This window comes from Capra hircus, chromosome 13 (assembly GCF_001704415.2).
Source record: "Capra hircus breed San Clemente chromosome 13, ASM170441v1, whole genome shotgun sequence".
NCBI classification, from domain to species: Eukaryota; Metazoa; Chordata; class Mammalia; order Artiodactyla; family Bovidae; genus Capra; species Capra hircus.
The window spans coordinates 24,895,163-24,919,792 of record NC_030820.1 but is presented as its reverse complement, the minus strand read 5'-3'; the positions used below and the strand labels follow the sequence as shown (position 1 = coordinate 24,919,792).

Below are 24,630 nucleotides of genomic sequence, written 5' to 3'. Positions count from 1 at the left end.
TCAGTAATAAAGAGGAATTCTTTCAAATGATAGGGAAAGTTATACAAATGCCAGATGACACATGATGATACCATTAAGGTATCATCTTGAAAATGCTTTCTGTATTTTAGGAAACAAGCTCAGACTTTCCTTTAATATCACAAAAACGTTTACTGTTGGTCACAGAAGGTCCAAGGGACAAAAGTAAGTGTAATCTGATCCCACCATCACTACTAGTAAGACAACTGTGAGAAAATGCCCAGGAAATGGGTAATTTGTGAAGAGAAGTACATTTTGTGAGACTGATAATATTGACAGATTCCCTGGTAGCTCAGCTAGTCAAGAATCTGCCTGCAGTGCAGGAGACCACGTTTCAAATCCTGGGTCATGAAGATCTTCTGGAGAAGGGATAGACTACCCACTTCAGTATTCTTGAGCTTCCCTGGTGGCTTAGACAGTAAAGAATCTGCCTGCAATGCGGGAGACCTGGGTTCGATCCTTGGTTGGGAAGATCCCCTGGAGAAGGGAATGGCTACCCGCTCCAATATTCTGGCCTGGAGAATTCCATGGACTTCATAGTCCAAGAGGTCACAAAGAGCCTGACACGACTGAGCAACTTTTACTCACATAACACGTCAGAAGTAAATTAGAAATAATGTTTCAAAGTCATAGTGGTAGTCAGAGCTAAGCTATTTATAAACAGTTCACACCATTCTTTTTAATTTTTTTCATTTACTTCAGGTTTTAACATAGCCATCTTCTGTGAGAGTGAAGTTCTAAAATTGCGGAATTAAGAACTCATGTCTTCAACGTGATGGGATCTGAAAGTAAATCTTAGAGAAGAAAGAAGAGTACTGTCTAGATAAAAATTATATTAAAAACCAGAATGCTGACTAGAGAAGGAAATCACATAGGAAAATATCAGCCAATTCAAAGCAATCTATAATGAAACCATACAGAAAAGCAGGAGAAAGGACCCATCTTGACAGTCAACCGAGATGAAAGATATTATAAATGAATGTCCAATAATGAACTTAAAAATTAAGTTGTAAAAAAAAAATTGAGTAGTATTTTAAAACTTAAATCCAAGCATCTAGATTTTTCTTTTTTTCTCTTTTTCTGTGTGTTGGCTGCTCTGCATGGTTTGTGGGATCTTAGGGCCCTGACCAGGGACTGAACCCAGGCCCTCAGCAGTGAAAGCGAATTCTCTAGATTTTTCAACTTCAGTTCCTGAGAATATTAACATTTCTGTGGTCGTCATCTTTTATCACTTAAATATTAAAATATCTATTGAAAACTAGAATTAATTATTGGAAAAATGTATCTGGATGCATCTAGATAATAAACATCAAAGTGGTTTCAATTGTTATCAACCTGGCTAAGAAAGAGACTTGAAAGCTCCAAGCCCAGAATTGTCAGGTATGCTTAGCATATGTCTGCAGGCCAAGTCACTTGAGTTGTGTCCGACTCTGTGTGACACTGTAGACTGTAGCCTGCCAGGGTCCTCTGTCCACTCCAATAAAAAAAGAAAAAAGGAACCCTTGGACTATAGCCCACCAAGCTCTTCTATCCTTGGAATTCTCCAGGCAAGAATACTGGAGTGGGTAGCCATTCCGTTCTCCAGGGGATCTTCCTGACCCAGGAATTGAACCCTGGTCTCCTGCATTGCAGGCACATTCTTTACCACTGAGATATCTGGGAAGCCCCTGAAGATACAATGCATAAATACAATGGAATACTCTTCAGGTATAAAAAGAACAAAATAATGCCATTTACAGCAACATGGAAGCAGGTGTCATCTTAAAAAGGGGTTGCATCACTGTGAACAAATCTGGCCCTAAAATAAGGAAGAAAAATCTTACTTTAAGTAACTGGTACTACTAATTTTATCAGTGGTAAAATTTTTTAAAAAATAGCAAATCATTTTCAATAATCCATAGGAGTAGGGCTTATAATCTTAGGTATATGATGGAATCAGTATTAAGATCTTATAGAATGAACATAATACAATACTTTCTTATGCTTTATTGTGAATGATTCCTGGAATATACTAGGAAGCTATCCCCATTCTATTTAAATTACAAGTAATTACAAAAGATAGTTGAAGTCTTCTATAGTCACTGTGTATAAAGGGATTCCTTCTTAACTCACTTGTGTTTGCTTTCATGACAGCCCTACATCTTTCACCTCTGGCACACATTTAGACTTTGTACTTTCTATGCCAGTTTTTCTTCTGAAGCATCTTTGTTGAAGTGTTATTTACATACCATAAAAAAAGTCACCCATTGTAAGTGTACATCGCAGTGGCTTGCAGTAAATTTATACAGTAGTGAAACTTTGTTTATAATCTACTTTGAGGACATTTCCATTATCCCCAAAGGTGCTGTCATACCTGTGCATTCGCTTCTGTGAGGTTATTATTACCTTTATTGCTACATGATTAGCGTGTCCCCCAATACTTTCTCTCTCACTCCTCTTTGCTTAGTCTAGTTGTTATATCTAGTTTCTATGTTTTATTTTGGTTTCTTTTAACCTTGAGTTATTGCTCAATCAGGCGACCTTGTTATGAAGTCTCCTAAGGGAATCGGATGACCGTTCTTCGTTCAAAGGCATGGGACCACCACTACGATTCCATCCACTTCTAGGCTTCTTACACTCTGAGGCTATTAGTACACAAATTGCTGCTCATGGTGGGGAGCTGCAACATGTGTAGAGATAGCGTCTGAAGGGTCCTCTCAAGTGGAGGAATCTGACTTCTGTGTCCTTCGCTGTGTGCCTGCAGTTTGCCCTTGTTATAAAATCCAGCAGATCAAAAGGCTCTGCGGGTAAGGAGGGGAAAGAGTGAGGAAGGCACATGTGTGTGTTTCTTTTCATCTTCTCTCTTTATGTAGGAAGAATGGTCACCCTCCCCTCTCCCTTGTAGGGAAAAGGTAGGGAGACTGCAAAGGATTCAGTGTGATGTTCTTGGGAGGGAGAAATAATCGAGACAACAGAGCTTTGTGACATTGGAAAAAAACAACTTTGTCTGCAGAGAGCAAAAATGAAGTTGCTTACTCTTTATCCTATTTTCTCCATTTTGTAAAGAACTCAGTAGAATAAGACACAGCAGGCTCTATGCAGCAACTTGAAGTATGACACCAGGATCCTAGAGCCTTATCTATATGGTTCATAGGAAAAAGGAAGCTTGAATATGTTTGGGAGCTTTGAGGCCCAAGTCATAATAATACACTAGAAATTAATGCACGTAAACTGTTTAAAGTTGTAAAATTAGAGTCCTGCAGAAAAATAAAAGCAATAAATTAGATCACACGCTACTGGGGGAGAAAATCTATGCAGATTACACAATAGAAAAAATGATGAAAAGTTCCTTGGTGGCTCAGATGGTATAGAATTCGCCTGCAATGAGGAGACCTGGGCTCGATCACTGGGTTGAGAAGATTTCCCTGGAGAAAGGCATGGCGACTCATTCCAATATTCCTGCCTGGAGAATCCCCGTGGACAGAAGAGCCTGGCAGGATACAGTCTATGGGGTTGCAAAGAGTCGGAAACTGTTGAGCGGCTAAGCACAAACACTGACACAGGAGAAACACTCTCGCCTCAGATTCAGGAACTATGATTTTAATGCTTACTCTGAATTAGCCTACAAAAGTCTTACATACATCACTTAGCTAAACTGGGCCTCAGTGTCCTCAGAAAACGATTCACTTATACCTATCATATCTGGGATTCTTTGGGGCTTTAAAATTACATAAGGAGATGGCAGCTGAGCACTTGAAAAGGTGTTTATCATGGGCCATTAGGGAAATGCAAATATTAGCATACCACACACCTATCACAGTGACTAAAAAAAAAAAATAACAATACCAAATGCACTCGAGAATACAAACTTGAGAGAGAGAGAGGACAGATATGGAGGGAATGAACTTAAATGCAAAGATAAAATAATTGTCTCCTTTGGATCTCAAAAGGAAGATTCAGTCACAACCTAAAGCTTAACTAAACTCTTTGGATAATTAAGCCTAGAATAAAAACTTTCCTGCTACAAATTCTACCTGATTATATGATCATTTTTGGAACTGAGACTCAGCTTGAGTCCCCCATGTTGGTGTTTGCTGTTATTCCCCCTCCCCCTCAAAATTTCCAGGTCTTAGAAGGGGGAATAAGGTAAAATGCATTTATGATAAATGAGTTTCAAATGTGCAAAGTCTCCATCAGTGGCTCAGAGTCTTGATTACTGTAGCTTTAAACAAAGTCCTGTAATGTAAGTCCTCCAGTTTTGTTCTGCTTCTTCAAAGTTGTTTTTGGTTGTTTAGGTCCTTTTAATTTCAAAGTGAATTTTAGTTTATCAACTTCTACGCAAAAATCTCCTGGGGCTTTGATTGGGATTTCACTGAATCTATAGATCAATTTCAGGAGCATTGACACTGTAATAATACTGAGTCTTCTGAACTGTGAGCATGGCATATCTCTCCATTTATTTAGATCTTCTTTACATCTGTCAGTTTTGTAATTACAGTTTATAGGTCTGGCAAATCTTTTCTCATATTTATCCCTAAGTATTTTGCATTTTAAATGTTATTTTTAGGCCGATTCACGTTATATGGCAGAAACCAACACAACTCGGTAAAACAATTATCCCCCAATTAAAAATAAAATTTTTTTTTTAAATGTTACTTTTGAAATTTTAATTTGCAGTTGCCTATTGTCAGTGTGTAAAAGGGCTTCCTAGGAGAAGGCAATGGCACCCCACTCCAGTACTCTTGCCTGGAAAATCCCATGGACGGAGGAGCCTGGTAGGCTGCAGTCCACGGGGTCGCACAGAGTCGGACATGACTGAGCGACTTAGCAGCAGCAGCAGCAAAAGGGCTTCCTAGGTGGCTCAGTGATAAAGAATCCACCTGCCAATGCAAGAGACTCAGGTTTGATCCCTGGGTTGGGAAGATCCCCTGGAGAAAGAAATGGTCACCTACTCCAGTATTCTTGCCTGGAAAATTCCATGGACAGAGCCTGGTGGGCTACAGTCCACAGAATTGCAAAGAACTGGACATTACTAAGCAACTGAGAACACACAGACAGTGTGTAGAAATACTGCTCATTTTTATATTTTATAATTCTTGCATTCCATTGAATAGGACTTGGTCCAGTCTCCCCTACTGCAGGTTTGGGGAATGCTACTATACGTGTCTTCCCAAATGGAAAAGTGAAATTGATGAATGGCTAACTAGTAATGGGGCTTCCCTGGTAGCTCAGAAGGTAAAGCATCTGCCTGCAATGTGGGAGACCCGGGTTTGATCCCTGGGTTGGGAAGATCCCCTGGAGAAGGAAATGGCAACCCACTCCAGTACTCTTGCCTGGAAAATCCCATGGATGGAGGAGCCTGGTAGGCTACAGTCCATGGGGTCGCAAAGAGTTGGACACGACTGAGTGACTTCATTTTCTTTCTTTCTAATTAGTAATAGCCAAAATATTGACTTATGATGAAAATATTTAGGATTTAGAAGTCTCTTGAAAAATGGCTTCTAGGAACTTTTGTTTTTGTAATTTGAATATCTTCATGTAAGGTTTATTGCTGTAGAGGAATAAATAAGATTCACCAGTGAAATGAATTAAAAATGTAGTAGAATCAAGCATATTCAAGTATGTCATTTGTAAAGGTGACATTGCACAACTGCTGTGGAACTAGTAATTTCATACAAAATCTTAACAGACAGGTAGACATATTAGGTTTGAGATACCTATTAGATTGGGGAGATGTCTGAGCTAGAGATAAAAATTGAGGATATCACCAAAAGCCAGAGTAGAGGTAGAAAGGTCTGTGGGCTGAGCCCTTTTGTTGTTCAGTTGCTAAGTCATGTCCGACTCTTTGCAACCTGATAGACCACAGCACACCGGGCTTCCCTGTCCTTCACCACCTCCCAGAGCTTGCTCAAACTTATGTCCATTGAGTCAGTGATGCCATCCAACCATCTCATCCTCTGTCATCCCCTTCTCCTCTGACCGTCAATCTTTCCCAGCATCAGGGTCTTTTCCAATGAATCAGTTCTTCGCATCAGGTGGCCAAGGTATTGGAGTTTCAGCGTCAGCGTCAGTCCTTCCAAATGAATATTCAGGGTTGATTTCTTATATTCCTTAATTCAGAAGTTGAGCTATTGAAGAGATAGCAAAGGAGATTGAGCAGAGGGAGCCTGGGAATTAGGAGGAAATTCAGTGTGGACAGTCTCGTGGAGAAATTTCTCTAGCAGGAAGTAATCCTTGCACCAACTATCGGTCACTGAAGACAAGAGCTAAGAATTGACCGTTGAGTATAACGATGTAGAAGCCTTCAGGGCCTTGACGAAAGAGCAGTTTCAGGGATATAGGGAGGCCACAGCCTGATTTAAGGGGACTTAAGAGACAAATGGGAGAAAAAGAATTGGAGATAGCATTCATAGATAACTTCCAAGGGGTCTTGCTCTAAACATAGAAAAACAAAGAGGAGGCTGGAGAAGACTGTGGTCAGAGAGGACTTTTGCTGTCCTTTTAAGATAAAAGAACTTACAAAAATGTACACACACGCCATGGGAATGAGATCATAGGAGAAAGTGTGATGTAAGAGAGGGAGGGAAGAATGGGTGGGACCACGTGTTTGTCTGGGAAGAGGGACTGGAATCTACTCCGTTAAGTGGTGGGACCTTAGAGCAATGGGGAGTGCAGCCATTGTCACAGGAAGGAGACAGGAGAACGTGGGACAGAGCTGAGTAGGTGGGGAGATGTGGAAGGTGACAAAGTACTCATCTTGGTACTTGAGTTTTCGGTGTAATAAAAGCAGGGTTATCAGTGCCAAGTGAGGGTAGGGGAGAAGGTATGGAATAGTCATTGGATGAATGGACTGCAGAGAAATGGACGCCAACACTGAAGGCTCGTGTGAGCTTAGTGATCATGAACTTAGAGAGATATAGCAGGCGGCTTAATTTTCTGTTTTTGTTTACCTGTGTTCAACTGCACGGGTCCAGGTGCAGAGCAGGCAATGTTGATTTATCCAGGTTTAGATTTTCTCAGATGACTCTGAGGAGGGGAGAAAAGGCAGAAGAGTGAACTGAAGCTGGTTTAAGGGACAGGTGAGGCCATGGGGCGGTGAGGGGCTGGGAAGGGGCAGTAGGGTCAGCCTCAGATGGAAGAATTTGTAAGGGTTGGCGTATGAGAGGGATGAAGGGGTGGGCTCTTAGGTTTGAGATTGCAGAGGGCTTTTACTCCTGACCAGATAAAAGCCAAGAGTGGGGGGTGAGGAAAGCACACAACTGGAAAGCCAGGGTTTGGGAAGGATTATTTATGTGAAACTGAATTTATGCTTAGAACCTGAAGCCTGGTCTCTTATTTTCTAATGTCCTTTGCTGCCATTGGACTGACAACATGTTTAGGGTTCTTACTCAGCAGCAGTTTCATATTTTTCTCCTGGTTTTTGTTTCTTAATCCTGAATGCTCTGAGATTTTCTTTATGTTGTCTTTTAGTTTTTCTATTGCATTTAAATTTTTTGTGTGACTTCTTTTTAAAATTCTGTGTATAATAAATATCCCCAGCCATAACTCATTTTTCTTATTATTACCATCATTTTTAATGACCTTAAGAGTCCGTAGTATGAATTTTTACAACTTGTTCAGTTCTCCTGCTGGGGTTATTCTGGTTCTGTCTCCACAGACCATGCTGCTTATCTAGTCTTGGCTATTGCATTTAAAATTTTAACCTGACATTTTATGTCTCACTTTCAAGAGTTCTTTCTTGCTTCTGATTAACTTTTCATAGCATCCCTATCTTGGAAAAAATTGAGTTTTTGATAATCTGTGTGATTTTTTTATGCCACGTATAGTTCATGCATCACAATATGGTTCTTTTTCTCCAGTCAGTTCCCCTCTGCACTCAGTTACTATATTTTTACACATAACATTTCCCCCAAATGATGAAATATATTGTGCTATATAGTTAACATTTAAATGTCTTTTCCTTTTAGGTATCAACAAGTAAAGATGGAAAAGAACAAAGTGAAACTATATCACCATCCGAAGATGAAATGTTCTCCTGGCCAGGTCCCAAAACAGTTATGTTGAAAAGAACATCTCAAGGCTTTGGTTTTACATTGAGGCATTTTATTGTTTATCCCCCAGAGTCTGCAATTCAATTTTCATTTAAGGTAAGAGAAGTAATTAAAGTAGAACACAGGCAGTTGCTGTCTCCTTGTCTTCCTCTCATCCTGCCTTCTGTCTTTTAAGGATTAAGTGTTATTGGGTTGGTCAAGAAGTTCCTTTGGGTTTTTCCATAAGATGTTATGGAGGAACTCAAACAGACTTTTTGGCCAACCCAGTCTGTTTGCATTTTTATTATATCCTTTCCCATCTTTTAGATATATTCCTATCTTCTGGAACAAAACTTTAATCTCCTCTGAAAGATCATACTAATTTTGAACTATGTATCTTTTTTTTACTATCACTTCTAATTCTAAACTTCATTCTGCTGTTTCACCATTGCAACGAAAAGAATAAAATACTTAGGAATATATCTACCTAAAGAAACTAAAGACCTATATATAGAAAACTATAAAACACTGATGAAAGAAATCAAAGAGGACACTAATAGATGGAGAAATATACTATGTTCATGGATTGGAAGAATCAATATAGTGAAAATGAGTATACTACCCAAAGCAATTTACAAATTCGATGCAATCCCTATCAAGCTACCAGCCACATTTTTCACAGAACTAGAACAAATAATTTCAAGATTTGTATGGAAATACAAAAAACCTCGAATAGCCAAAGCAATCTTGAGAAAGAAGAATGGAACTGGAGGAATCAACTTGCCTGACTTCAGGCTCTACTACAAAGCCACAGTCATCAAGACAGTATGGTACTGGCACAAAGACAGACATATAGATCAATGGAACAAAATAGAAAGCCCAGAGATAAATCCACACACATATGGACACCTTATCTTTGACAAAGGAGGCAAGAATATACAATGGAGTAAAGACAATCTCTTTAACAAGTGGTGCTGGGAAAACTGGTCAACCACTTGTAAAAGAATGAAACTAGATCACTTTCTAATACCCCACACAAAAATAAACTCAAAATGGATTAAAGATCTAAATGTAAGACCAGAAACTATAAAACTCCTAGAGGAGAACATAGGCAAAACACTCTCAGACATAAATCACAGTAGGATCCTCTATGATCCACCTCCCAGAATTCTGGAAATAAAAGCAAAAATAAACAAATGGGATCTAATTAAAATTAAAAGCTTCTGCTTTTTCTAATATCTAGAAATGGGATAAGTTTTCCGGGCAGAGCATGCAGAGGAAATAGTTCATTAAAATATTTGGATAGTTGTAGAGTTATTGGAATTAGATTCGTACTTAACTTTCAGATATGTAATATGATGGCAAGTCAGAATTTAAACACAGCTTCTCACTCGAGTGAATTATACTGGTAGGCTTCAACATATAGGAACACGATCTAATAAAAGGCAAATGCAATCACTGTAATGGCAGCTGACATGCTGAGTACTTGTTCTGTGTTCTTTATTATTCTTTATGAGCGTTATCTCACTTTATTATTAGCCCCATATAACAGATATGGAGACTGATCTGAGTCATGTAATGAGTAAGTGGTGGACCTAGGATTTGAATTTGGCCAATGTGAATGCCTGATGCTTAACTATTGCACAACAGTGTAATGGAAATAATGACATTCAGAAGACTTGGGGGACTTTGACCAAGACACTTAACTTCTTTTGGGCTCTAGATTTCCATTCTGATTCAAGGGAATTGTACTAGCAGATTTGAAAGTCTCTTCTAAGTCTAAATATCTGTGAATCTAGGGCTGTCTTTTATAACGTAGTGTCATATTGCTTCTAAAGACAACAGTTTTTAAACTATATTTTTCTTGGAAAATATAAACTTTTAAAACTACTAAAGAATTTTTAAGAATTATGAATTATTGCTACCTTTGGAATTTAAACTGACAAGATTGGTGTTCCTAAAATGTATAAAACAGTTGAACTGGATTCCCTAAACATCTACTTTACCTTAAAAAATGCCTCAAGTAGTATAACTTAGATACTAGGTCACATAAGAGAGTAATAGAATCCCTTGCTTTAATTACAGATTAAGGAGAATTTTGTTTTTGTCTTTAGGTTTTGTTTTGAAGAAGAGTATTAGATCGTGATATAGAGAGTACAGATTTTAAAAGATAATTTTACCAAACATAGGTTTAAAATGCATTGTTATTGTTGGAAAATATTTCTAGAAATTTCAGTGGCACAATGTAACTGTTAGCAGCACAGTCTTTGGAGTCAAGAGTCTGGATTTGAGTCCTGTCTCTGCTCTTTGTCAGCTTTGTGTCCTTGAATGAGTCTCTTAACAGACAGTGACAGCACCTTCCTCATGGGTGGCTGGGTTGATTAAGTGATATAATACATGTAAACCAGCACAGAAATTGGCAGACAGTAATTGCTCATTAAACCTCAGCGATTAATGCTGTTATTTAACATAGATGTTCTTGCAAATAGGTTTCAGTCTTATAACTTTTACATAGAAAATATGTATTGAAATCTTTTCAATTTGAAAACTTGTTCATCCACTTCAAAGGAGTATATAAAAATTAATATTTTAGAGCTTTCAGAAAATGTACCATTAATACAACAGTGTCTTTATTATGTTACGTAGCTGGCAACCTTGTTGCCAGAACAGTCTCAGAACAGAGCTTGTAACCAGGAAAAAAATTACATATTTGGGCAGCCAAAATAAAGGTCAAAAATTACATAGCAAATTATCAGCCCTTCACTAAATGTTTGTTTTTCTTTCCACAGTACATTGTACATAGTACATTGCTTTTCATATGATCCTCAACAAATATTTGAATAAATGCATTTTTATGCTAGGTTTTCAAAATTGCTTTTCTAATTTCCCAGCTAGAGGTAGACAACATGGCAAGACAGTATGGTAGCAATGAACGTAACCAAGTAGATAAACCTCAAAGTTTTAAAGATATAGCAATTTGGAACCAACTTACCCAAAGATAGTTCTGAGTGCTGTAATAGCCTTAAAAGGCACATTTTTTAAGGTTTAGTACATAAGTGATGAACCAACCTGGCCCTCTCTTCCAGGTACTAGCCCCATCCATACAGTTGCCCACTTCTGACAGCTCTCCTTGGATGTCTGTTTTAGACAGTTTACACTCAGTATGTTAGAAACTGAACTTCTGTTGTCCTCCTTAAATTGGCTTTACCTGAAGCTTTTCCATCTCCATGCATGACAGCTTCATCCTTCTGGCAAAAGGCATTGTTAGTGAGATTGTAGTTGGCACATTTTCAGGAGAGCAATTTGAATTTAGTTGAGTCTTGCTGTGATTTTACCAGTTTTAAACAAGTATTCACATGAATTTATACTTTTTGTTTTGTAGGATGAAGAAAATGGCAACAGAGGAGGTATGTTTATAAAAGTTTTAATTTTTCTCTGATAGTTTTTCTACTCATGTCCTACCATTCTTTAAGTAACATTCAATGAGATGATTTAGTTTTTGGAGTCCAAGTATAAAAGAGTCTCTAGATGTGAAAGTCATAGAAATTAAACATTTTTACTGTAGTCTTCAAATTTTTATGGATTCCCTTGTATCACTATGATCTGAATGTGTGATGATTTTATTGTCAATTATATATTAGTGTTATGTAGGGGAACGTATCATGGTTCTCAGGAAAGTAATTCTGAGGTTTTTTTATGCAATTAGTAATCTTATAAATTTAGTGATTTGGTGTGTGTTTTATTTACTAGATTTATTGGTTCAAATATTGAGAAATATTTTGATCCTTCTAGTTACTCTTGATTTAAACATATTTAATGGGCTTGAAAGGAAAATCAGCCTAGGGATAGGGTTATTTCATAAAAGCTGCCATTTTTATTTTTGTTTTATTTTTATATGAACTTTAATGACTTAAAATTTATACACAATAAAACGCACCTATTTAAAAAACTTTATTTCTAGATAATTTTAGGTGTTTAAAAACTTGTAAAAATAATGATGAGTTTCTGTATATTCTTTCTTTCAACTTCCCCCAACGTTAAAAACATAACTATGGTACAACCAAGAAAATCGAGACATTAGTATTGGTATGACACTCCTCTCTAAACTGCAAAATTTATTTGGATTTTGCCCCTTTTCTGTTCCCAGATTTCATATTATATTCACTTTTCACGACCTGTTGATTCCTGTAGTCTGTGACAGCTTCTCAGTCTTTCCTTAAAATCCGTGGCCTTGAAACTTTGGTTTTTCTGGACAGTGTCCTTCAGTTTGGTTTTGTCCAATGTTTTCTTATCTTTTGTTTGAAGTGATGCCTTTTTAGCAAGAATACCTATTTGCACCAATGAAATGTATTGTTTACTTAAGGTTTTGTTTTGATAAATACATCACTTGGGAAACCACCAGTCCAATCAAGGTGTGATTCTGAAAAGAACCTTTCCATCATCCGTAAAGTTCCTTTGTGCCACTGTGCTGTCAACACTGCTGGCTCCAGACAACCACTGATCTGCTGTACATCATGATAGATGAGTTTTGCGTCTTCCCAAATTTCTTATAAACAGAAAATACAATGTGTACTCTTTTTTCTCTTTCACTTGGCATGTTTTTTTTTTTTTTTTTTCAATAAGAGTATAGTTCCTTTACAGTGTTGTGTTCGTTTCTGCTGTATAGGAAGGAGAATCAGCCACGTGTATACATACATCCCCTCGTGGATTTCCTTCCCATTCAGGTCCCCACAGTAGGTGCTGTAATGCTATACAGTAGGTTCTCATTAGTCACCGACTTTATGCATAGTAGTATGTGTATGCCGATCCCAGTCTCCTAATCCATCCCACACCTTGTCATAGTACTTTTGAGATTCACCATATTGTATGTGTAGGTACTAACAGTGCTCCTTTTTATTTTTTCCTGAGTGGTTTTCCCCTGCCTGAATAGGCCATACAGTGTTCATCCTCTCCCCAGTTGATACACCTTTGTAATAGCATCTCTGATTTGAGGTGTTATGTTCAGGGTTCAAATGAGAGGAAAATGGTTTCTTTCAGCACTATGAAAAATAATCTGAGTGTGCAGGGTGAGGTAGGGCCCTTCATAGTTATCACCGTAGTGCAAGATGGGCCACTCCTGTGTCACCATCTGTCATGCTCCAGGGCTCAGGATGGATTCCAAATGTTACTTGGCCTCAGTGGCGAAAGGCAAAACTGACAGAACCAGCATCAGCATGAGAAAGACAAGGGTGCCCTGTCTCCCCATCGCCCTGTGGATTGATGTGCTAATGCCTGGGCAATTACTGGACACTGCACCTAGAGTTTAACGCCGCTCATGTTCTAGTTTCTACTGGGAGAGATATACTGCTAATAAATGTAGAAGGGCTTAGTTGTAAAACTGTACTCTGCAGATGATTGTATTTCTGACATATCTGTTCACTGAAGTGAGCAGGCTTCATTATATGTTTTGACTGGACAGAATCAAACATTTATAAGGGAAAACTTGAAAGATACAGATCCAGCTGAAGATTTGGACTGGTAGGAATAAGCGAGACTAAAGGATGTGGTCTGCTGGGAAAATTTACAGTTTAAATACTGTTTATTTATTAATTTATATTTAATCTCATTGAAAAAAGAATTTGTGTTCGCACGCATGTATTATACTAAGATAAAAATGAGATTAAAACATTCATGGGGGAGAGTGAAAAGTGGCTCAGTCGTGTACGACTCTTTATGACCCCTTGGGCTGTACAGCCCGTGGAATTCTCCAGGCCAGAATACTGGAGTGGGTAGCCTATCCCTTCTCCAGTGGATCTTCCCAACCCAGGAATCGAACTGGACTCTCCTGCATTGCAGGTGGATTCTTGACTAACTGAGCTATGAGAAAAGCCCCATCTTTTCATGGGGAAAAAGATGAATTAAACTGACACTGGGGAGGTTTAGTCCACATGAATGTGTGCTGAAGATCCTGCACTGTTATCAAACACAGGCTGTAAATTCGCTTTTGAGCTTTCCCAGTGGGGGGAAAAAAAGAGGGAAAGAAGGAAGGATTATTACTTAAGAATTAGCTGAGGATTCACAGTTACCGTCTGCAATGCGGGAGACCTAGGTTCTATCCCTGAGCTGGAAAGATCCCCCGGAGGAGGGCATAGCAACCCACTCCAGTATTCTTGCCGGGAGAATTCCATGGACAGAGGAGCCTGGCGGGCTACAGTCCATGGGGTCGCAGAGAGTAGGACATGGCTGAGTGACTAAGCACAAGGACTCATGTTGTCCATGAGAAAACAACATCTGGTTTGCACTGGAGTCTGAGACAGATTTCTCCTGTGGTTCCTCATAATGGAAACAAAGATAATGTAGGTAACATCCTCAAACCATCCTTTTACATGAATATTTTTAACAGATTCTTCAGTGTAAGTTAATTTCAAAAGCCCGTGGTCCAGTTTGGTCTAAAGAACTTTGCAACTGGGGACAGATTTCCTCCCCAGGGGATACACGGAACATCAGTACACATTTTTGCTTGTCACAGTTGGGGTGGCGGGGAGGGTGTGCTTCTGGTACCCAGCAGGGAGAGATCAGAGATGCTGGTGAGAATCCTACAATACACCCGAAAGACCCCACCCCCAGAGGATTATCTGGCCCAGAATTTAATAGTGCTAAGGTTGAAAAACCTTAGGTTATAGGGATGAACACTAAAACAGTGGCCCCCAAGAGTACAGTTCCCCAACAGTCCAGCTTGATCTGGTGACAATACTTAAGACTATTAGGAGAATGGATATTCAAAACCACACATCCAGTGATCTTTAATGATTATTATCCCTCATAACTGAGTTTTGATCTGAAAGTTACCACTGTAGTTTGAGATTAAATTATCTGGCTATTCTACTGGCATTGTATGCTGTCAGTGAGGGAATAATCATACATAAGAAAAATGTTAACAGTTTAAGAAAATACAGAGTCAGTCAGTATATTAATAACTAAAAGAGATATAGTTAATAGCTTAAAAATCAAAGAATGTAAATAGTTGAAATGTAATAAACTTATCAGGAGTCCAACAGATGGAGGGAGATAATAATTATAAGCTTGGTTAACAATTTAATTTAAAAGGCTAATATGTGTGTTAGTCGCTCAGACATGTCTGACTCTTTGCAACCCAGCTCCCCTGTCCATGGAATTCTTCAGGCAAGAATACTGGGGTGAGTTGCCATTTCTTTCTCCTGGGGATCTTCCTGACCCAGGGATTGAACCGTTGTCTCCTGCATTTCAGGCAGATGCTTTACCATCTAAGCTCTGAGGGAAGCCCTAAAATGCTAATAAAAGAATTAAAATAAATACAACGTAGCTAAGATTTTTAAAATAAGAGAGATAGAAATTCAAGCACCTTATCTCCTGCAAAGCAAGATCTGTCAAATTAAGATTATTTATATAGTCCGGAACATCTGTATGTTTTCTTCCTAAGAAGAAGAATATGGAAAGTTATGAGAATACTTAAACCAGTCATCTAGGTATGTTTGTAATATACTTGGAGAACTGCTTGATTTTTAGAGAATTTTTGGAGGGTGGTAGAAATTAATATATGATCGAAAACTTTATACTAGGAATCATAATACATGCTATTATCCCATTTAAGCCTTGCTATAATGCTTTGAGGTGTAAGACAATATTCCCCTTTTGTAGATGAGGAAACTGAAGGTGAAAAAGCTGTAAAGTAACTTGCCTAGGATCACACAGCCAAGTGACAGATCTGGACTCCCACATCGGGCTTGTATAACTCTGAAGTCCGTCTTTTTGAAAGTGTTCTGTTGACTTAAATTGTTTGACTTATGTAGTGTCAAGAATTAGTAGATAAATACTGGATACATTTACTGCGTTAGGAAATTAATTCTGTGAAATATCTCTGAATTGGAAAAGTTGAAAACAAATGTTCCGTATTTGTGAACACTTAAGGACAAAGAATTCCGCAAGGTGAGGGAAGCACCAAGTTCAGAGGCCCCAGAGACATCTTACAGAAGCAACCGTCCCTTGTTCCTGGAGTCTGAATAGCTGGCTGGCAGTGGACCTGGAAAGCTGGATGCGTTTAAAGAGTTCCTGGTGCTCTATGTCCTTTTACCGCCCAGGGCCAAGCTTGCTTTTGTCATCCCAGTTGGCAGTGGGGGGTCACAGGCTGGTCTACAGGAGCCTACTGAACTTACAGTTAGTACTAACAGTACCATTTCAAATAAACTGATCGGATGGTCTCTCAGAACATATTCTCAGTGAAAAAATTTCTTCTGACTTGAGAACAGTTATTTATAGACCTGTTTTAAAAATACAACCTGTTTGGAGACAGACGACTTGCAATCTGTTATTTTGATTCAGCTGAACGTTTCAATATTCATTTTATAGTCTCATTTCCTTTTCAGACTAATTTTCAAGAGTATTGAGATTACAAAAATCCTTTTCTATGAATTTTATTTAATGAACTAGAATCCCAGCCTCCGGTGCAGTGATCCGAGTCAGTGCCTAGAATCACTGGAGAGAAAAGAATTCCCAGAATTTTATTCAAGCTCCTAAGAGATCCTGCTAGGTTGCCAGAATTCTGTGCAGCAGTTGAAAGGTTCTGTTTTGTTATTCTTTTCCTTTTGGCAATTTAGTGGAGTCTCTTTTTGCCACTTAACTTTCTGATTATTCCCTTTATCCAAGTTTTACATTCAGTTACATATTATTTCTCATATCTCATTATTTCTCATATATGTGTACTCTCTGGATTTTTAAGATTTTTCATTCTTGTTGGTTAGTTTTCTGCACTATAATACAGATGCTGTATACAAGAAAAAGGCCACTGAGGTAGAAAAATATTTTTTGGTGATAATAATAATTGCTATCTTGCTGACATCCTATTGTGCCTTAAATCATAACTTCATAAATAGTCAAGAATAAGAATAATTGAAGGTCTCTGTAATTACCATTATTTCTCTTTTACTTGTTCTGTGAGAAAAATTCTGACTCAGCTTAGGTGTAGGGACACTTCCAAGATTCTAAAATTTGTATATCATTTTGTTGGATGCTTCAGTAACTGTTGGATTTCTACTTTGGCATTAAATTTTATATTCAAGCATGTTAATGGTAGGAAAAAAGATATCTGGGGAATCTGTAAACTTTCTCAGTAGTAAAAATTTGTATTTTGTGATTGCAGTCACTTCTGACTAAACAGCTCTATAGACTATGTTAGAGTTTTCAAATGAAGGATATTTTAGTGGCAAGAAATAGAACTCTCCCCGTGCCTAAGCCACCTTAGGAAGATGTGTTAATTCTAAAAAACCAATAGGGCATCTCCAAATTCAAAGTTAAACAGCATAGGATACCCAAATGTGCCAGGCACCAGAAATAGGACCTGGAAAGCAACTAAAACCAGAGTATCAACAACAAAATCTTGAAATATGATCTTCCAGAGGCCCAAACTCCACTATTTACAGGATGATTTAGATAATGTTTACAGACAGTTTTGATTATACCTGATTGTCTCACGTGCTGACCGCGGTAGAAAGTACACGCTCACCATCTCCTTCCTTCCTTCCTCTCTTATCATAATAATTCCAAATCCCCCCAGAGAGAAATATAATTGGCCTAGTTCATCATTTAATGAACAGCACTCACTATGTTTAGAGAGCAAATGTTCTTCACTTTAATGAAGAGCTAAATTCTGAAGAGCTGAGAAAATTGAGTATATTTTATGCCATTGATTTCCATTAATAGATTGAAAACCTATTCCCTTAGGATAATAGAACACTAAAATATGGACCTGAAAATTGGTTAGAAGAAGAAATTCTTATTATGCGTAGATCTGTGGTCTGTGGCGTGGTGATAGGGTGTCAGGATTGTGTTCTTGTTACTTTTGAAATGTAGAAATACTGAGTGGGGTTCACTCATCCCTTGTCATTGAAAAGGAGCATTAACTGAACCTCTTTGGATCCATTTTTAATTGTATTGACAATTAAATTTTTTGAGCTTTGAATTCCTCTGGTAGTTATACTAAATATAGCTTAGTAAATATACTAATATTTGGTATATTAGTTCTTTACCAACTGAGCTATCAGGAAAGTCCATATTCAGTTCAGTTCAGTTCAGTCGCTCAGTTGTGTCCGACTCTTTGCGACCCCATGAATCGCAGCACACCAGGCCTCCCTGTCCATCACCATCTCCCAGAGTTCACTCAGACTCACGTCCATCAAGTCAGTGATGCCATCCAGCTATCTCATCCTCGGTCGTCCCCTTCTCCTCCTGCCCCCAATCCTTCCCAGCATCAGAGTCTTTTCCAATGGCTCAACTCTTCATATGAGGTGGCCAAAATACTGGAGTTTCAGCTTTAGCATCATTCCTTCCAAAGAACACCCAGGACTGATCTCCTTTAGAATGGACTGGTTGGATCTCCTTGCAGTCCAAGGGACTCTCAAGAATCTTCTCCAGCACCACAGTTGAAAAGCAATTCTTCGGTGCTCAGCTTTTTTCACAGTCCAACTCTCACATCCATACATGACTACTGGAAAAACCATAGCCTTGACTAGACGGACCTTTGTTGGCAAGTAATGTCTCTGCTTTTGAATATGCTATCTAGGTTGGTCGTAACTTTCCTTCCAAGGAGTAAGCGTCTTTTAATTTCATGGCTGCAGTCACCATCTGCAGTGATTTTGGAGCCCCCCAAAATAAAGTCTGACACTGTTTCCACTGTTTCCTCATCTATTTCCCATGAAGTGATGGGACCAGATGCCATGATCTTCGTTTTCTGAATGTTGAGCTTTAAGCCAGCTTTTTCACTCTCCTCTTTCACTTTCATCAAGAGGCTTTTTAGTTCCTCTTCACTTTCTGCCATAAGGGTGGTGTTATCTGCATATGTGAGGTTATTGATATTTCTCCTGGCAATCTTGATTCCAGCTTGTGCTTCTTCCAGCCCAGCGTTTCTCATGATGTAGTCTGCATATAAGTTAAATAAGCAGGGTGACAATATACAACCTTGGCGTACTCCTTTTCCTATTTGGAACCAGTCCATATTAGCGTATAGTAAATATACTAATAACTTGGTAAATATACTAATTAGTTACATACATTTATTAACATCTAGTGCTGTTCAGTTGAACATAAGTGTCTTAAGCTGTCTTGAAAATATTTTACAAAGTAGAATTGATGATGTTAATGTTCATGGTGATGATGGTGATGATGAAGATGGTGATGGGGTGATGATAATGGTGGGGGTGGTGGTGATGGTGGTGGTGGCAGAGTGGAGTGGCAGCAACAGCCCCTAACTTACAATGTGCCGGTTGCTGTTCTAAGACTCTGTATGGTCAACTCATTTAATCATCACAACTTTCTAAGATGGATATTATCAACTCCATTTAAAAAAAATTAATTTATTTTAATTGGAGGCTAATTACTTTACAATACTGTTGTGGTTTTTGCCATACATTGACACCTCCATTTTTAAGATGAGGAAATTGAGGCACAAAGTGTCTACATAGCAAGTGGTAGAACTGAACACTCTGATTCTAGAGTTTTCTCTCAATTCCCACCCCCGCTTCTCAGAAAGCTCTTTCAGTTCAGTTCAGTCGCTCAGTCGTGTCCGACTCTTTGCGACCCCATGAATCGCAGCATGCCAGGCCTCCCTGTCCATCACCATCTCCCGGAGTTCACTCAGACTCACGTCCATCAAGTCAGTGATGCCATCAGCCATCTCATCCTCTGTCATCCCCTTCTCCTCCTGCCCCCAATCCCTCCCAGCATCAGAGTCTTTTCCAATATGTCAACTCTTCGCATGATGTGGCCAAAATACTGGAGTTTCAGCTTTAGCATCATTCCTTCCAAAGAAATCCCACGGCTGATCTCCTTCAGGATGGACTCGTTGGATCTCCTTGCAGTCCAAGGGACTCTCAAGAGTCTTCTCCAACACCACAGAAAGCTCTTTACTGTCACATAATTCATTCTTGAAAATGTGTAATAAAGAGGGTTCTGTTCCCTTGAAAGTCAAGCAGTATTAAAAAAAAAAATCACTGATGCAACTTTCAGGTAAAATTTGGTTAACATTGGATTAGCCTTTCAGACTTGTTCTTTAGTTTCTTCATTGTTTTTATAATTGAACATGTACTGTTGGCTTAAATCTGCTGGGCTTAAGGATAAAGCATCATTACTTTAATGTCTGTAATTGGTTTTCATCTTTGATTCAGTTATGTAACGACAGATAACACTTTTTTTTGTTTTGTGTGTGTGCGTGAAATGATAAGAGCACTTACAGGTATTTACCCAAGATGAATGAAACATGACTGCAAAAATACTTGTACAGAATTGTTCATAGTTGGTTTTTCATATTAAATAAAGCATTGGATTGAGCTGACCAAAATAGTAAACAATATATGAATGGGTGGCTAAATTGTGGTATACCTGCTTGTGGACTACACATGGCATCAGGGATCAATCTCCAAAACATTTCTTTTCTTGAGGTGAAATTCACCTAATATAAAGGTCACCATTTTAAAGTGAACAATTCAGCGACATTTAGCACAGAATTAAAAGGCGTGTGTACAATGTGTATCTGCCCCCTCTATCTAGTTCCAGAACGTTCCATGACCGCAAAAAGAAAGCCATGTCTCCAGTAGGCAGTCATTCACTGTTCTCCCTTTGCCCTGGTCCTGGGCAACCCCCAGTCTGCTTTCTGTCCCCGAGGAACTTAACCTATGTGAAATGTTTCATATAGGTGGAATCATACATGTGCAACCTTTCTCGTGTGGCTTCTTCCACTTTAGTGTTGATGTTTGTGTCACAGATATCACAGAGAAGGCGATGGCGCCCGCTCCAGCACTCTTGCCTGGAAAATCCCATGGGCAGTGGAGCCTGGTAGGCTGCAGTCCATGGGGTCGCTAAGAGTCAGACACAGCTGAGCGACTTCACTTTCACTTTTCACTTTAATGCATTGGAGAAGGAAATGGCAACCCACTCCAGTGTTCTTGCCTGGAGAATCCCAGGGACGGGGGAGCCTGGTGGGCTGCCGTCTATGGGGATGGACAGAGTCAGACACGAATGAAGCAACTTAGCAGCAGCAGCAGCAGCACATATATCAATACTTCATTCCTTTTTATGGATGAACAATGGTATGTTGTTTGTACATACCACAGTTTGTTTATCCATTCATTTGAGCTGTTTCTGCCTTTGAAAGTGAAAGTGTTAGTTGCTCAGTCCTTTCCAACTCTTTGCGACCAAGTGGACTGTAGCCCACCAGGTTCCTCTATCCATAATTCTCCAGGCAAGAATACTGCAGTGGGTTGCCATCTTCTTACTCCAGGGGATCTTCCAAACCCAGGGACTGAACCCAGGTCTCCTACATTGCAGGCAGATTCTTTAGTCTGAGTCACTAAGACCCCATGGACTGTAGCCCACCAGATTCCTCTGTCCATAGATTTCTCCAGGCAAGAATACTGGAGTGGGTTGCCATTTCTTTCTCTAGGAGATCTTCCAGACTCAGGGATTGAACCCAGGTTTCCCGCGTTGCAGGCAGATTCTTTACAGTCTGAGTCACTAGGAAGACGCCTTTAGATTGTTGTGATTAGTGCTTCGAACATGCATATACAAGTATTTGTTTACATTCCTCTTTTTAAATTCTTTGAGGTATATATGTAGGAGTGGAATTGCTGGGTCATGTGGTAATTATTTGTTTAACATTTGGAGGATCTACTGAACTGTTTTTCATACCACCTGCACCATTTTTACATTTCCATTGGCAATATATGATTTACATATATCTTCTCTCATTCTGTAGGTTGTCTTTTTACTTTCTTGATAATGTCCTTGGATGCGCACAGTTTTAAGTTTTGGTGAAATCTTGTTTATCTACTTTGGTTTCTCATGCTTTTCCTATGAAACTTTATTTTGATTAATGAAGAAGGCAAGCACCAAACAGTACACACTGTCTAATTCCATTTATGTGAAACTCTAGGAAAGACAAATCTAAACAAATCTGTGGTTGCCCGAATTAACTGGAAAGGGGCACAAGGGAAGTTTTTGGCTTGATGGGAAGGTTCTAGATCTTGATTGTGGTGGTGGTTGCATGGGTCTGTACATTTGTAAAAGCTTATGAACTATTAAATGGGTACATTTTATGGTCATAAGAAAGTTGATTTAAAACAAAAAACATATTCGATTCAGTTATTCAGTCTACTGTTGGTGGATATTTAGATTTGTTTCCAATGTTCAGCTGTTTCAAGCAGTACAACTATGAGCCATCTTTTTACGTGTACTTTGTGCATGTATATACTCATTTCTGGTGGGTATTTATATCTAGGAATGAATGCCATTACTGAATCATAGGTACGCACGTAGGTATGCACACATTTGGTAGGTATGGCTAACACTATAATCATTTCCAAAGTGATTATACCAGCTCACACATCCATCAGCAGGGTATGAGAATTCTAGTTGCTCCATATCTTTACCAACACTTGACATTTGTCTTTAATTTTATTCATTTTAGTGAGTGTGTGGTGGTGTGGAATTTGGGTTAATTTAAAGTTTCTTGACATTGATGAAGTTGACTACCATTTATTTGGTTATTAGCTATCAGTCCTTTTAAATAATTAATTTGTAGGAATCGTCAAATATTTTTGATGAAGACTTTCTTAGTTTTGTATTTAGCAGATATTCTGCTGTGACTTGCCTTTCAACTTCTTATTAGTGATTCTGATAAAGGGAAGTTCTTATTAGTGATTCTGATAGAGGGAAGTTCTTAATTTTAATTTAGTTCAAATTATCAATCTTTTCTTTTATGGTTAGGGCTTCCATTATGGATCAGATGGTAAAGAATCTGCCTGCAATGCAGGAGACCTGAGTTCAATTCCTGGGTCAGGAAGATCCCAGATTATCAATCTTTTCTTTTATAAAGTTAATACTTTGAATATTATTGTAGAAATTTTTTTTCTACTACAAGGTCGTGAAGATATTCTCCTTTATTATTTTCCAAATACTTTATTGTTTTATCATTGACAATTAAACCTACAATTTGTAATTGGTTATTTTTACACGTAGTATAGGATCAAGGTAAATTTTTTCCCATTATGGATATGAATTGGCCTGGCAATATTCAGTGAAAAATCTGTACTTTTTCTACTGCTCAGTAATACCACCTGCTCACACAGTGTCTCTATATGTTTTGGTTGGTTTCTGGACCTTATTCTATTCCAGGGATTGACATGTGGCTCATTTTTTGTACAGCTTCCAAACTAAGAATAGTTGTATATTTTTAAAAGGTTGTTTAAAAAAAGAATATGAGACAGAGACTGTATGAATCCTGCAAAGGCTAAAATATTTAGCATCTGGCCCTTTACAGAAGAGTTTGCCAAACTCTGTTCCATTCCATTGGTCACTTTCTTTGGAGCAAGACTGATCTTAATTACTACAGCTATATAATAAGGGTTGCTGTTAGATAGAATACGTTTTCCAGTTTTGTTTTCAAGTTTGGATTGGCTATTCTTGTCCATCTGCAGTAACACACACACACACACACACAGACACGAGATATTATGGAAAAACCTGAATGAACTTTTTAGTAAACCCAATACAAATTCTTCTAGAATTTTGATTGGTTTTATATTATTTACAGTAGTTGAATATTTGAAATATCGAATCTTTTAATCTATGAATGTGGTATATCTCTTCCACTAATGAATTTTTAATTTTTCTGCATCTTTTCAGATAATCATTGGACTTTTTTTCTCCGTTAAACTCTTAAAATAGTGAATTATGGGTTTCCTCAGTGGCTCAGATGGTAAAGAATCCACCTGCAGTACAGAAGACCTGGGTTCCATCCCTGGGTGGGGAAGATCCCCTGGAGAAGGGAATGGCGACCCACTCCAATATTCACGCCTGGAAAATCCCATGGACAGAGAAGCCTGGCAGGCTACAGTCCGTGGGTTCACAACATGGACATGACTGAGCAACTAAACATAGTGAATTATATTGATTTATTTTTTAAATGTTAAATTGACTTTGCATTATAGAACTAAACCAAGATTGTTCCTAATGTATGATACTTTTTATATATTACCAGATTTGGTTTTCTACTTTATTTAGAATTTCTGCAGGTCTGTTCAAGGATAGCTTTCACATGAAGGTGAACTTTGGCCTTTTTGAAATTTGGTATATCATTTGGGTTCCTTGAGAAGCAAACACCAAGACAGAAACAATGGCAAAACACTATTAGGCATGGCACAGGTTGATTGGGGGAAATGCCTGTAGAAAGGGGCAGCAAGGATGGGGAAGACTTAAAATTGTGATACAGGTCTGTCACCTGGGAAAGAAGAGAGAAAAGGAAGGATCTGGTAGGAAGGCAATTATGGCATAGCTCGTAGAAGGCCTGTATCGGGCCAGAGAGGAGTCCCCAAGCCAACACTGGCCCTTAGGAGAATCCTGCTTTGCGGGGGTAGGAGAGTGGCAAATGTGAACATGATGGTATTTTATTTCTATTTTTATGTTATGTTTATATTATTTACTTATTTATGTATATCACTATATTATTATTTATAATATTTATATATAGTAAATGTATAATAAATATGAATATAAGCATATGAATGGTTTTGAAATATATAAATGTAAAATATATTATCTA

The 24,630-nt window shown here is 38.4% G+C and overlaps 1 protein-coding gene across 4 annotated transcripts in view; it reads left to right on the top strand.

The window, feature by feature from the left end:
• The window catches only part of ARHGAP21 (Rho GTPase activating protein 21), a 132,353-nt gene that overhangs the window by 45,040 nt on the left and 62,683 nt on the right, over window positions 1-24,630 (top strand). For all 4 annotated transcript variants that reach the window (XM_018057106.1, XM_018057103.1, XM_018057104.1 and 1 more), the window contains 2 exons: window positions 7,965-8,144; window positions 11,410-11,434. In XM_018057106.1, coding sequence (XP_017912595.1) covers window positions 7,965-8,144; window positions 11,410-11,434 — 205 coding nt within the window. The remainder of the gene's footprint in view (window positions 1-7,964; window positions 8,145-11,409; window positions 11,435-24,630) is intronic.